Genomic DNA, 14,852 nt, shown 5'->3' with positions numbered 1-14,852 from the left:
AATTTCTACTGAGTTAATGTGTGTTGACTCCTGCATTTTGCCAGTGAATTCATGAAACTTTATGATTGTCTTGTGTAAACATTTTACTGTTCAAGTCACTTCAACAGTTGAATCAGGCTAATATTATGTAAGACTATACAGTGCATGCTAATTATTGTGTGTCACAGTGCAGATTCAAATAAAGGCAATATTATTTTCAAGATATTTATTGGATCACAAATTAAGTACTGAAGAACATTTGTCTTGCTGTAACCGTGACTGTTTCTCCACCTTGCGTTTTGCAAGGGACTGTTCATTTGGATTTAGATTGATTATTGACACATTTCTCTGATATTGCAGATGCAGTAGATGACTTGACTGCTGCCCTACTGATCATAGTAAGTAGCATACTTGCATGTTCATCACATGACACAATTAATCAGTTAATTAATTAATTAAAAGCAAGAAGTGTGACACATGGTGTTCTGTGTTGTTGTGTTCTGTTTCTGAAACTACACATGAACTGCTTGGATGTTTCAGGTTGGAATGTTAGTATGATAGGAGGGAATGAGGGGCACTCTCTCAGGCACACACACACACACACCACACACACGGCTACCTAGGCTGGATTGAGAAACCTGGTGTCTACCCAGCTGCCAGTTCTTTACTGTTTTTTTACAGGAAAATTTCTAACAGTGTACTGATGGAGAATTCACTGATGAGTACTGACAAATACTTTTTTGAAGTACACATTGTGCTTGAACAAGGAACAATTTATTTTCCTGCGCTATGTTCATTGATGTGTGGTGATGTTTTTTTAATCACTCCTACTATTATGAAGAGTTTTTTGAGTTCCCATTTTTCCCAGGGAGCAATTCATGGATCTTGATGAAAGAAAAGCAGGGAACTGATATATGAGTGTGAGATTTAGTGCTGCTGCAGTGGAGGTGGAGGTGCGCCCTCTTCTGGGTATCATTCAAGTATTAATACAAACCATTAATTTAGCCTTAAAAACCACTGATGTTTTCCTCATCATGAAATGTCTGTAGTTAATAAATCAAAATCAAATCAAGTCCTCTTCTCACGTGAACGCTTCCCCTTAAATCCACTTTACTTTCTGTGTGAACACAGACAAACAAACACTTCTTCAGTATAAATTCTCTCTTTTAATGGCTTCCAGGATGATACAGTGTTATTAATCAATAATAATATTAACAGTAAAAGTAACAGGCATCCTTTAAAACTGAGCAGAGGAACAATTAGTGCTAAGACTTCGATGTCTTGGTGTCAAAATGCTTTGAAAACATTCCGACTCCCTGATAATGTAACAGTTGAGCTACATGTTGTCACGGTAAACTTTATGATAACGTTTGTAAAACAGGAAAAATAAATCAGGGAGTGCAAAGAGATTAAGGAATAAAGGAGGGTCCACGGACAAGCAGTGGATTCTCTGTCAGCGTGCATGAAGAGGAGATGGACCGATGGAGGAAAGGAAAGGAAACAACATGTACGCCGAGATAGCAACACCTGTATCACAGAGCTGCTTCTGTTATTATCACATCATTATTTCATCAGGCCAATGAGTGATTAAATCTAAAGAGTCTTAAGTTTCCTGCTTTAACCTTTACAAGTTTACGTGCAGTCATTGCTTATATTAAAAATGGGACATTTATTTTGTAGGCGCATTTTCAAGAGCCATCAAGTCTTTAAAGAAAAGACTGGAAAGTAGACCCCACCCATGCCTCGCCCTGATTTGTTAGGCTCCGCCCAGCTCTGTCGTGGCTCGTTCATAGTCTCAGGATTCGGGAAGATGCTAAACTGTGAGTCAGTATTAAAAAAAAAAGTTACACAGTGTAGTTTTAAATTTAAGGTAACATAAAAACTGTAAATGTTACAGCAAGAAACTGATGCATAGTGACACAGGAAGACGTTTGGCAGACACTTGAGTAAAATGATAAAACACAAAGATACATTTCATTTTATAAAATACATTTTGTTACTCTGTTTTAAATAAAGATTGACCAGGGAAATAAAAATCTCATTTTTTTAAATCAATATTTACTGTTAAGTATTATAATGACTGTTTTTAATGCAGTTTAAATTCATCTGTTTACAATAGTTTTTTTTTAATATAAAAGTGGACTTTACATATTCTGGTGGTACATGACCCACTGCATACTCAGCTCCTCTATAGATGCTCCGTCTTTGAAAGTGTTGAGTCATGTTTGAAAAGTGAACATGTTCGTTCAGGATGTTGACCTTCCCTGAAAGTGTTCGAGAGAATCTCCCGTTCTTTGGAAACAGCACATTTACAGTAAGTTCACCTCCGCAGCACCCCGAGGCGAACTATCGGGGGGTGGGCTGAGCTCCACGGACCCTAAATCACCACTGGAAGAAGCAGAGCTTTGAAGAAGTGACGCCTCCTCACACAGAAGCATCTTAATGTGCCGGCAGCAGAGGATCCCAGACTTTGGTAAAAACATATCTGCTACATACATATATGGAATATATTGCTTTTACCACGATAAACAGATTTTTTCCATCTTATTGACAATGAGTAACAATGGAAAAGTGGTCTCAAACTTTTGGACCCCAGTGTATTTAACAATTCTAATATACACCAGTGGTTTAAACAGTGGATCAGTCAATAGGAACTCCATTTGTTAAAAAACAAACATTTAGAAGTATAAATATATTCAGTATAAAGATATCTGACTACACACATACACAGTGCCACCATAGATTTATCTATATATTTACAGGTGACGTGAATAAAATGGACCCTCATTCCTTTTAGTGATAATGTGCTGAACATACACACACACTCGTCCGGAGGCTGATGCTGCAGCCGCTGTCCGGTAACATTCCCAGGTGTGTGTCCTCGGGCGAAGTGCTCGCGTTGAGAAAAAAAAAAGTCAGGGTGGGGAGGGGGGGGGGGGATCCTCACATGTGCACTTTAATGATTCGTCCTGCAGCGGCTCTGAGCTCCACTTTCTCTGTTCTTTCTTTTTCTCTGCCTTCTCCCTTTGAGAAAAGAAGCCGTGAAGTCATTCCAACATGGCGTCCAGCTGGTCGGCCAGGTCGTCAAACATGTTGCTGATGTCGTCCAGGATATTTCCTGCTGCCTTCACGCTGCCGCTGCCGCTGAGGGAAGAGACAGGACACTGTTAAAGATGCAGAACGTCAAGTCAAACGGTCCTATAGCAAGTTATTGACGTCTAAAGTCAACTCTGTGGTTAAACTGTAAAAACGACATAGTTGCCTATTCTTTTAATACATATCAGCTGATATATCAGAAGAGGAAATGTATTTGTTGTAGCCATCAGCCCCCAAAGGTCCAAGTGATTAGAATGATAAATATAGTATGAAGAAATACATCAGTAGTTTTACGCTTCTCTCTCGTCCAGAGGTCAACACTTATTCAAATGTGCCCGTGAACAGAGGGTACACCTGTACCTGCATAACAACCTATAGTTACTCTTCACTTTCACATTTCCAGTGGCTTCTGTAAAGCAGGCCACCACCCTATCTACCTGCGTGTGCGTGTGTGAAGATCAGGAGTGTGTACCTGTCCACACCGCTCCCCTGTGCCAGTTTGTTCTCCACCACTTTGAGAGCAGCCTCCAGTGACGTGCTGGTCTGCTCCAGCCTCTTCTGAGCCAGCAGCTCCAGACCTGCCACGCCGGGCTGAGCCGCTCCTGCTCTCCCAGTCAGGCCGTGTAGTGCCGAGGCGGAGTGCGAGGGGGAGGACGGAGCGGTGAACACGACACTCTGGACTATGCTGTAGTTCGGTGCTGTGGGACATGAAGAGATGATGTTAGATTTTTTTAGTGAGATAAGGGAACCTTTCTGGACATTGTATTAGTGGTCAGTGTTACCCGCTGATGATGGCGAGGCCCTGCTGGGCTGAGGGAGTCTTAGAGGAGATGCACACACACCAGCAGCTTTCTGTGGACTCTCAGGCTTGGACACCATCGTCTGAGAAGGTTTCCCAGCTTTAGGACTGGGTATAGAGGTGTGTGTGTGAATGCTGCCACCCAGCTTCGGTGAGACCGTATGAACCTGTATGCTGGTTAGTTTAGGAATGGCTGTTTGTGCGCTGGCTCGTAGTGGAGAGGCTGCTGTCTGTGGGGTTGTTGGTCTGCTGTTAACGGGTTGTTTCAGAGGACTGGAAGGTTTCGAAAACACTGGAGGCTTCGGGCCTTTTCCCATGGAGCCAACTCTCTGGAAAACGTTTCTCTGAGGTTCTTCGTCGCTAAATGTCCTCACGTCATCTCTGTTGGGCGTGGAAGCTTCCTCTGGCGTGGATGCATCTCTGTCCTTATGTTTGTGCCGTCTTTTCACCGTGTCAGACTCCTTCAGGTTGAACTCGGGGACCTCCAGACTGTTTGGGTTCTGGAGTGGGTCCTCAAAAGGAGTCTTAAGATCAGCATCTGCTTGGGTGACAAGTGTCATCCTGGGTCGCTGTTTGATGGTCAGGTTACCCTCCTCAGCGAAAGGCAGATGGTCACATGAGCTGCGTTGTGGAGACGCAGTAGCACTGTTTGATATCCTTTCGCATGTTCTTTCTCTTTCTTCCTCTTCAGTAGTTCCCTCTGTAGTTCTGCTTCTTTGTCTGTCAGCGTCTCCCTCTCTCCTCTCACTTCCTGTCCTCCTTAAGCCACTTAGGCCCAAGGCGGGGACAGGTTTTGGTTGCTGTAGGATGATGTGAGAAGGAATCGGAGAGGAAACAGGGCTGAAAACAGGAGAGACGGGGATGTGGGTCGGTGGAATATCTATCCTCCTCGATGGACTGCTGCTGCTGCTGCTGCTACCTTCTAGCCTGGCTGCGATGCTCCTCACGCTGCCAACGCTCTCAATCTCCACGCCTCCCTTCACCTCTTGCTCCACTGCTTTCCAGTTTCCTGGTTGGCATGGCGGGCTGCCGCTTACCGAGCTCATCCTCTTAGGTGGCGGCGGGGGTGGGCCTTTGCGTCGGGAGCGCACGGCGAAAGAATGGCTGCGGTTGATGTGCCGTTGGGCCCCAGTAGTGCTGGTGTGCCCGCGTCCTGGCCTGCGGGACAATGTGGCGTAGGAAGGCATGGCTGCAGAGTTAGCAGCGGGGCAAGATGGAGGGAGGTCGTCGTCTTCATCTGGCTCGCCATCGGACAGGGCGTAGCGTGTTAGGCTTTGGGCGCGTTTCTTGTGCAGGCCCCTCTGGGTGCCTTCAGCTTGGACCTGTCCAGGCCTGGGCCCCAACACGGGGACGGCCCCAGGGAGAGGCTTTGAGAGCCCCTGTGGAGCCGTTCTGACACCTCCTGCCAGAGCCTGGAGGTAACTGAAGGCTTTTTGTGTGGGGGAAGGCTGTGGAGATGGAGAGGATGGTGAGGATGACGGCTGGTGCTGGGGCTGATAGAGGCGGTTAGACTGGACGTGTTTGGCCTTGGGTGGAACAGCTGGGTAGGCAAAGCGAGGCATTTTGCTAGGGGTTAGCGGAGGTGTGAGGGGTGAGAAGGGGAGTTTGTTGGGAGTCACAGACCGACTCTGGTGCTCCCACATCTCTGTGGGTCTCTGTCTGCCTCTGCTTCCAGGACTACTTCCTCCTCGCTTGGCCTCCCCGCCTCCTCCACTCTCAAGACTCTCCTCAGACCGACTGGCTGTTCTGGCTGAGGACGGTGTGGCCTGGTGCTCATGAGAATGTCCAGAAGTCCCAGAATTCCCAGAGTTCCCAGAATTCCCAGAATTTCCTGAGCCACGTGACCGCATGCTAATGCTCTCCTGACTCACTGACATGGCCGTCATGGCTGCTGCGGAGGTCACACCCCTGATGCCGAACGCTTCTGCGGCTCCTCCACCCGCCCTGCCCATCATAGCGTTCTGCAGCTCAGTGCTCAACTCGCTGTCCTGGAAGGAGAGGAGGGCCCTGGGGGTGCGAGGGGAGGAGCAGCAAGTGTCAGACGGGGCATCAGAGTGTGCGTGAGCATGCACGTTGTGCAATGGAGGGTGTTCGATAGCCACCAGCTCCAGAGCGGCAGGGGGCTTCCGTCTGAGAGTGCCACCTCCGGTTCTGTCAGCATGGTTACGAGAGCGCTGAAGGTCAGACAGTCTCTTCACTGCCAACATGAGCTTCTTCTGATGACCTGAAACAAACAGAAGACATTAAAGCCATAAGAGCATACAAGTCAGATTTATGTAGTTATTGCTAAATAGTAGTTAACACATGGTTGGTCAGCGGATAGCACCTAGCAGCAAGAAGGCTCTGCTAACCTGTGGGCCTGCAGTGCCTTACTATTTGCATGTTCTTTACATGTCTGTGTGAGATTTTAAACTTCCTTCACAGCCACAGCTTAATTTGCAAATAAATTGGAAGTAGATGTCTGAATGTGATTGTGAATAAAAATGTGATGGTCTGGGGACCTGCTCAGTGTGTACCCTGTCTCTCGCCCCACATTTTTTTGAATTGGCTACAGAATCACACAAAAATAATGGGCGTAGCCCCCAAGGCTGTGGGATGGATGGATGGTAGAAAGCCGCCTCTTTGGCCACAAGTGGGAATTGCAGGATTTCATCGGACCCTTGTGAGTGAGTTTACTAATTTAAGCTTTCAACTTTTTTGAATGAATATGTTGTTTGTCAGAATGCACAGTTTCACTTTAACGTAGTCTATTCATCACAAAGATAATGGAAAACATTTCTATGAAAAAAATTAACATCAATGCAAAGCACAACTTTCTACCTGTGGCCATGTGTATAAAGAATCTGTAAGATATTCATTTAGACATGTGATAGACACTAGTAAGGTTAGAGTCTATCAGAGGCTTCAAATCCTATGTTGTGTGAACTGTAAAGTTTGTTTCAGTGAAGCTGGTAAAAAAGTAAAACTGCCTCAAATAGAACATTTTCATCTTTTGGTCACACCATTAACATCTACAGGAAATATGATCTGGTCTCCTCCCCCACCTAGTTTGGTGATGCCTATCTCCTGCAGGTCCTCCCAGGTGATGTCCTTGACAATAGTGATAGAGTCATAGCCGTTGTCGCACAATCTCTTCTGGTACTGAGGCAGTCCAATAACACTCAGCCACTCCCCCAGGTCCGACTGCCACAACAAACAAAAGACAAGATCATCCTGTGTGTTGTGTATTTATACGTGTGACCATGAGGGCACACAGTTACACACTAGTAGTGTTACATACAAATCCAAGAGAAACTCCATGCATTTTGTTAACTTAAAAATGTGAGTGAGACAACAGAAGAGTTTTCTCACAGGAATGTAATCAGGCAGCCACTCTGGGATACTCAGCTTCCCAATCTCCGTTGAGATCTTCTTTCTGTGGCCAGGTTTGGTCACACCGATGGCTGTCAGGTCCTGAAGAACAAATCAGGTCATCAGCAAAACAAAGAACAGGGCAGAGGAGAGAGCTTTCATGTTATTTAACCACCACAGCAGTAAATGGACTGCTTCTACATGTCAAAGTCCCATTCACCCATTCCCGCACACATTAGTCATGTTTTTCTGTCACACATCATTCACACAGTTGGAAAGTTTAGTGTCTTGCACAAGGACACTGGGGAGTGGAGGAGCTGGGGATTGAACCACCAACCTTCTGGGTAGTGGACAATCCGACCTAAACATGTCCACGTGTTACCAAAGAGCTATATATACGATGCTGCTAAATGTCTAAACACAACAACATTTCAAATTATGGAAAAGCCAGTTTGTGATTTGACAAAGTTGTTTGCATATGACATCACAAACAGTGAACGGCAGAAAGTGATTTTCTATTTCCCAAACCCTTATTCATGTCATCGATTCAACTGAAAAACCAAGCAGAGTGTTTACAAAAATACCAAAATGTGTTGTTCATAAAGGGAACAATGCAACATTTTGAATTTCCAATAACAAAGAACAAGTGTTGTCCCTCCCTTTTCCTAGTTTGGAACGTCATTGTAATTAATTACTGTATATGTCATTTTGTTAAGTGTTGTGTTTTGTGAAATGCCCATGTGCTTTCTAAAATGATTTTGTGTTTTGAGCCTCCGTAGGAATATGAATCAAAAATGTCTTATTTAGTTTCCTCTAAGTAAAAGACTTGGTCTTGATTTACAAGAAAAAAGTGAAATAAATAAGAGCAGTAAAACAATGTGGTGACGGAGGGAGGTGTCATGGCAGAGAGAGCTCAGTGAACTGCGTCACACAAGTTAATTGAGGAAAAAGGAAACAAAAATGTAATTAAATAAAACAAGCACATTCTGCATAAGAAGAACAAAACATGGATTTTTTTTTATTTATTGAAAGCTAAATGATAGGTCTCTATCCAGTACCATCAATATTTTTTGTTAATTTGCTTCTTAATTAATAATAGTAACTAGTACGTTTTTTACAATAATTAGTATTTATTGTAAAAAAAATAACCAAGTTAAAGGTACAGTGTGTAAAATTTTGTGATATCTAGTGTTGAAGTTGCATGTTGCAGCTGAACACCCCTCACCTCACCCTCTCCTTCCAAACATGAAAAACAACCTGTGGCAGCTTCAGTTGTCATAAAAACTCAAAAGGTGTTTAGTTTGTCCAGTCTGGACTAATGTAAAAAACATGGCGGCCTCCGTAGAGAGGACCCCCTCGATGTAAATATAAAGTATTTAAATATAAAGAGCCTTTTCTGGGGTAAAGAAAACTACAATTCATACAATTTAGATGAAGCGAACTAGTGAAAACATCATGAGAATTATTTTTTATTTAATTTCTGCCAATAGTTCCCTTTCACCTAAATCTTACACACTGGACCTTTAACTAATTGCAACATGCTCATTGTGACTCCGACACACACCTCTGGGGTCATCCTGCTGATGGTGGGTACATCATACCCTGCGCTGATGAAATTGGATGTGTAGTGCTCCAACTGGAACTCGCACAACCACTGGTAGATGGCCTCAGAGTCCTAACAATAGAGGAGGGAGATGTATGAGACTTATTCCACACACACACACACACACACACACACTAAACTTTACTCAGCTCACCTTGCCCTCCAGAAGGTGCTCTGGTCGGATGAAGCCTTTCTGAGGAGTGCCATTGACCTGCCGGCGGGAGCCACCTGAAAAACACACATGATCAATCCTACACGCCGACAGATGCTTTATTTAGTGAAGGGACCAAGTCGACACTGTTGGCAGAGCAAAGACCTAATTAACGTGTCACATGCAAAAGTAGTGAAGTAATACAAAAACATACAGCACGTGTGTGTGTGTGTTTTAGGTCTCCACAGGGGTCTTAAGTTGTGTTATACACTCATGACTCATCTCTCAGTCAGGACACATAACCACACATCTCTGAGGAATTCCACCATTTTCTCTTTCATTCCTTTGCTTTTGTTCAAGGAAATGGTTGGATCACACCATTCTCTATGTGAGTGTGTGTGTATATAATATATTTCATATAATTCGATTTTTGGGACTCTGCTTCCTCAAAACCTGTTGAAATAAAAGTTAAGCAAGATAAGATCGTTTTCTTTGACTGACATTTTTGATCACAGAAATGTAATGTCATAATTCCACATTCATCTTCCATGTTGTTTTACATGTTTTTGCGGTTTTTATCTTGAATGTATGCACTATTTTTCACGTTATATATTTTTTTATATTTACTGTGTGCTCTGATTTTATTCTGTGAGGCTTTCAATGATTCTGTTTTGAAAAGTGCTATATTATTATTATTTAAGGAAATACACATTTCATTGGTTCATTTTTGTGAAGGACAGAGAGAGAATCAAGACGCTATTAACTTGGCTTAGAATGAAGAGGCGAAACAGTAAGACTGACGTTGTCCAGTTCTAAAATAGTTCAGTGTGTTGCTTGTTCAACATGTGATCACTAAGAAATGCATTTGTTGTTTTAGGAGGAGCTACAGTGCTTTCACAGTAAAATCCCACATTACGTTGTTTGACTGAATGAGTGCAGAGTCTGTTCTAAACCTGCCTGTTTGGAATGTTCCGTCTCTTGTCTTGTGTTAATGCTCCAGAGACGCCTCAGAAATGTCCCTTGTCATTAGTGAATCCTCCTCAAACAGTTCTACAATATACTGACACGTTCTATTGTTCGTGTCCTGGACGTTTGTGTGCAGAGCTTTTCATAACCAGTCTATGGTGCAGAGTGAAGATAGCAGAAAAAATGTAACTGAATTTACTAAAATACTGTTCAGGTGTGTGGCTAAAAATGTTTGAATAATTTACCTGTGTTATTTTTTCATATATTGCATGAAGTTTATTTCAGAGATCTGTTGAGCAATCGATACAATCTTCAGACCCAAGTTCACAACTTTTCAAAAGCTCTGTAGTTCAGCTCAATAAAAAGCATTGCAGCAACTAAATTAACATTGTGCTTTTACTTCGTAGACTAAAAAGAGGAAGGGTTTCTATAAATGCTGTTGTGATGACGTAGATCAGCACCTGCCTACTCCAGGTATGAATGTGTCAATGACTGGTCAAATAAAAATAATCAAATTATAAGTATAACTGCATTGATGGCAAGGTTATTACATCAATCATTCCACTGAAGAGATGAGTTTAAAATTATTACTTTCATTGTTTGTATTTTCCTCATTATCTGCTTTGTACAATTAGATGCTGCTGCTGCTGCTCTTTGTTATCCCCTCATGGAGAATGTCTTGGCGAACAACACTCGAGCACATTCTTGTCTCAGTTTTGCTGCTAGTTCTGGAATTATACTCGCACAGCGTAGGTCAAACAGCATCTAATGAAGAGAGGTATTTGTCCTCAGGGTGAGAAACAAAACTTCATAAACTTCTGGGTTGAGGAGAGAGTCTCCTCTTCACAACGCCCGATACAGAGAGGAAACATTCAAGTGTGTATGCTCGACTTATGTCAATATATATATATATAACAATATATAAATAAAATTCAGAAAATGAGCCTGTAGTTATTTTATTTTTCAACCAATAGACAGATCCTATTAAATTCTACCCTGAAGCTCGGAACACTGAGTTTCATCTTCACCGTTTCCCCTTAGTCCTAAAACTGTAACAAAAACAAATTGTTATCTTCCCCTGAGAATAACATGAGATATCTCATCAAATCAGAACATGACTTCTCACCCTTCAGGAAGAAGAAGAGTGGCAGAGCTCCTGATAAATGGCACTTCATCCTGCCTCCTGTTCTCCCACATACACTTCACACACTTCCTCAAGTTTAAACTGCTCTTGTTTTCTGTCCCTCTCCTTCGTTTAACAGCTTCTTTTGCTTCTGTTCGTGTCTCCTCCCTCTGACCCACCCCTCCTAATTTCTCTTCTTCTCTCCTTCAAGCCTCCGTCCTACATTCACCCCGAGGTCAGCAGTGACCTTTGGCTCCAACTAGTCATTTTTGAATGTTTGCAAAGCCTCCTCTCAGCAGAAATCAAGGCTTGAATAAGGAGAACACCAGTGTTTACTTGTTTGTAGTGTTCCCTCAGAAAGGTGGGCAGCGTCACTGAGAGAGACCTGTGGTTTTATTAGTGTCTGTGCTGACGTGAGGTTAAGTCCATTCTCTCTCCCTCCATTTCATTTCCTTTCAGTCAGAAGCCAGTAACAAGTCAATCTGCAGAACAAATGCACTTGTCTTTCACTGCATTCCTCAGGTGAAGTGATGTTCAAGATCGAGCTGCTCACCACAATGTAAACCTCAAACCGAAAAGTGCATCCTAGTTTAACAAAATGAAATGTATGCTGTCCTTCTGATCATTTTATTTTGCACTGTCATGATTTCAAGATAGAACTCAATGTTTTAACCTTTCAGAATGAAAATGAGAGGAAGACTGGATGATGAAGACAAGTGGGAAAAATGTCTGAGAATTCGAAAACAGAAAGTCAGAGCGTTTAAAGAAAATTAATTATAATTAACTGAAGTCATGGTAGTAAAGAAAACTGGAAAAAAAAGTCACATTTAAAAACAAAGCACTAAAGTTGTAATAAATCAAACATTTGTAAGAAAGTAAACAGAAACGGAATACTTTGAGAATGAAGTCAAACTCTTACAAAACAAATGCCAGTGACAGATTACAGAGAAAACGCTGGAATCTGTAATTTAAAAGTCATTTTTCAAGAAGATGTGGATGATATAACTTATTTTCAATAAACTTCTCATTTTAAATTTCAAAAATAGATGATATACTGTATGAAAAACATTGGGCACCAGTCTCTTGAGTTTATAGCATCCAAAAAGGTTCAAAGCTCAGGTCTCCTGCACTTTCTGCAAAGGCAGCTAAACCAAAAAAAACGTCTCTGGATGAGAGAGCTGAGTGCTGCACATGATCGGAGGAGGTGGGGACGTTTAGCACATTTTAATTCATCAAACCAACCCCTGTCTTCACCCTTGAAACCTTCCCCTGCTCTGTTTAAGTGCAGCACACCAAGGTCTCCCTCCTCAGCTTTTCACTGCATGAGTCATAAAGATGCTTCACAGGCACCGGTGGCAAAGTGATAATGCTCAATGTGGCATCATGGGAACGTGACACTTTTTTAAGAAGATATAGTAATTGTTCAGAATGTATAACCTACATACTACAGGTTACACAACAAATATTGTAGTGTATTCTAATGGAACATTGCATATGACTTTAGCTTGAACTCTTTTCTATGTCTGATCAATTCTTGTGTGCTGTGTTCAACAGTAACTCATATAGAAACAGTTGTGCTCGCATAAGAGGAACTGTCTGGTGCAGACAGATGCCTTTTTTTCTTTTTTACCTTTAACTAACAAATGCTCTGAGTGTTCCTATGCACTTGGCTGATGTAACCTCAGAGTGCATGCCCTTTCTTGATGATGATCCTCTTGTCGACCCTGATCTGTGCAGCTAGCAAACTTCTTCTTTCAAGCAGAAGCAAGAGCAGACAGCTTCCTGTATCAACCAGACTACAGGTGGCTTCAGTTTTCATGCTATTTCTCAGAAACAGTTGTCTCTTATGTTTCCTGTTCTCGACTGTATAAAAACCTTCTTCTTTCACTATTCGAGGTGTTTCACTCTGAGCATTCATGCTGAGTGTGAAACCCTCTGCAGAGCTCTCTTGAAGACCCAAAGATAACTCCGGTCTGACAAACTCTTCATTTCACATCTCGAGATTAATTCCCACCACAGAATTTTTCCCCTTCTAAAACACTTTTGTCAGGTTTTTTTTTTCTAGAAAGGAATCCAGACAGACAAAACACATATCATCTGAATAAACAGTGTTTTTATCACACAGAGGGAGAAAATAACTGATATTTCTTTCCGTCACTTACCTGCAGATCCATCAACCTGTTTGCTGCGATCTGCTCCTGCAATGTGGATGTGGTCTCCTGATTCACCAGCAGAGGGAGTCAGCTGCATACAGAAAACATGGAGGGTGTTGGCATGAAGGTGAACGATTGAAAATATCCACATAGGCAAGCGGATATTCATCCATTATTTTGAAAAATCACTGCTTTATACTAGTGAAAAGAATCTGTCATGTTTCAACTTAATACAACTGAGTTTCAGGACATTTTTACAACGAGCAGAAGTGCATTTGAAGATTTGTGATGGAGCGAATTCAAGATTAGATGATCACATTTTTCTAAGGACCAACATCCGACATGCAGAGTGTATTATGGTGTTAGGGTAAACTAATGTATTGCTTGATCTTGTTTGCAGGTCATGCCAATACCTTGCCAGTGTCAGCATTGTGGCGAGTCCCGTTCTGTTTGTGGCTGCTTTCTGAGCTCTGGCCACTACCGGCGCTGCGACTGCTGCCCACACTGCCGGCACTGCCGACACTGTGCCTGTCACCTGAGAGAGACACGAGAGAGGAAACAGAAAACAGAGAGAGGTAAGAAGTTGTGGGAGAGCCTGACTGTAGCTTGTTATTCACTGACAAAACTCTGCAAAAAAAAACATTAGCAAGTCTGACTCACACCTTGAAATTTTAGGAATTACACTTACTACCTTTCTTTCCGAGAGATAGAAGAAAAGATTGATTGTGTGTGTGAGCACCTATGGGGCCAAAGGCTGGGAGGCAATCAGTTTAGTTTAGCTTAGCCTGAGGGCAGGTGCAAACATTTAGCATCACTCTGTCCAAAGTCCAAAAAGAGGCAACAACTATAGAAGTGTTTGAGAAATGTAAACAGAACTATTTGACATTTCTGCTGGTGTATGACGCACAACAATTCATCCGGCACAGCAAGAAATTTTGACCTCATGTAACTGTAATGTTTATTCAAAGTTTAATAATATTGAATATAGTGAATTTGCGAGGTATGCCTTCCACATACAAACCTAGAGGCAGGCACAGACATTAGTAGGTAGATTAAAGAATAAGAAAGAGTTATCTCTGTCTTAGTGTCATTATGTAGGTATATTCTAAATTAACCTACTTTTTTATTTCACTTTAATACATTAATATTTTGCACAATGTTTCCTTATAATATTTGTATTGGCTATACCCCCCTTGGTTTTACTTGGTATCTACAGTTCTCGTAAAGAAAACCAGTGGAATGTCACGTCACTAACCACAATGACTCACCAGCACCTCTTGAAGTGGTGAAGTGGTATTACAGGACCGTTCACAATAACTAGTAGACACGTCTCTGCAAGACGAGACGTCCACACTGATTTTCTTCACATTCTGTTATTTGTCAAATATTTTTGACTGAAATATTTACATATTGCCCCTTTTAAATGAACTATTATTTAATAGGAACCAGATGTTGATTTATCTCTTTCATTATTAAAGTAAGTAAAGTAAGTACATTTTGTGACTTACCACTGTATGAAATTATCATTAAATACTTCATGGTGGAGAGAGGCACACAAGCAAAAAATTAACTTATGATACCAGTACATCAGGAGTAACACAGAAGTCAAGAAAAGGCTCTAAAGGAATACT

At 42.1% G+C, this 14,852-nt stretch overlaps 1 protein-coding gene across 4 annotated transcripts in view; it reads right to left on the bottom strand.

Annotated features, from left to right (window-relative positions):
- Positions 1-1,122: 1,122 nt before the first annotated feature.
- Positions 1,123-14,852, bottom strand: part of LOC109626685 (caskin-2-like) — a 52,734-nt gene continuing 39,004 nt past the window's right edge. For all 4 annotated transcript variants that reach the window (XM_069517392.1, XM_069517390.1, XM_069517393.1 and 1 more), the window contains 9 exons: positions 13,635-13,756; positions 13,231-13,312; positions 8,983-9,056; positions 8,790-8,900; positions 7,226-7,327; positions 6,919-7,057; positions 3,858-6,098; positions 3,548-3,773; positions 1,123-3,123 (listed from right to left, as the gene is read on the bottom strand). In XM_069517392.1, the coding sequence (XP_069373493.1) occupies positions 3,027-3,123; positions 3,548-3,773; positions 3,858-6,098; positions 6,919-7,057; positions 7,226-7,327; positions 8,790-8,900; positions 8,983-9,056; positions 13,231-13,312; positions 13,635-13,756 (3,194 nt within the window). In that variant the 3' untranslated portion in view covers positions 1,123-3,026. The remainder of the gene's footprint in view (positions 3,124-3,547; positions 3,774-3,857; positions 6,099-6,918; positions 7,058-7,225; positions 7,328-8,789; positions 8,901-8,982; positions 9,057-13,230; positions 13,313-13,634; positions 13,757-14,852) is intronic.

Source organism: Paralichthys olivaceus, chromosome 21 (genome assembly GCF_024713975.1).
Source record: "Paralichthys olivaceus isolate ysfri-2021 chromosome 21, ASM2471397v2, whole genome shotgun sequence".
NCBI classification, from domain to species: Eukaryota; Metazoa; Chordata; class Actinopteri; order Pleuronectiformes; family Paralichthyidae; genus Paralichthys; species Paralichthys olivaceus.
This window is presented reverse-complemented; position numbering and strand designations above follow the sequence as displayed.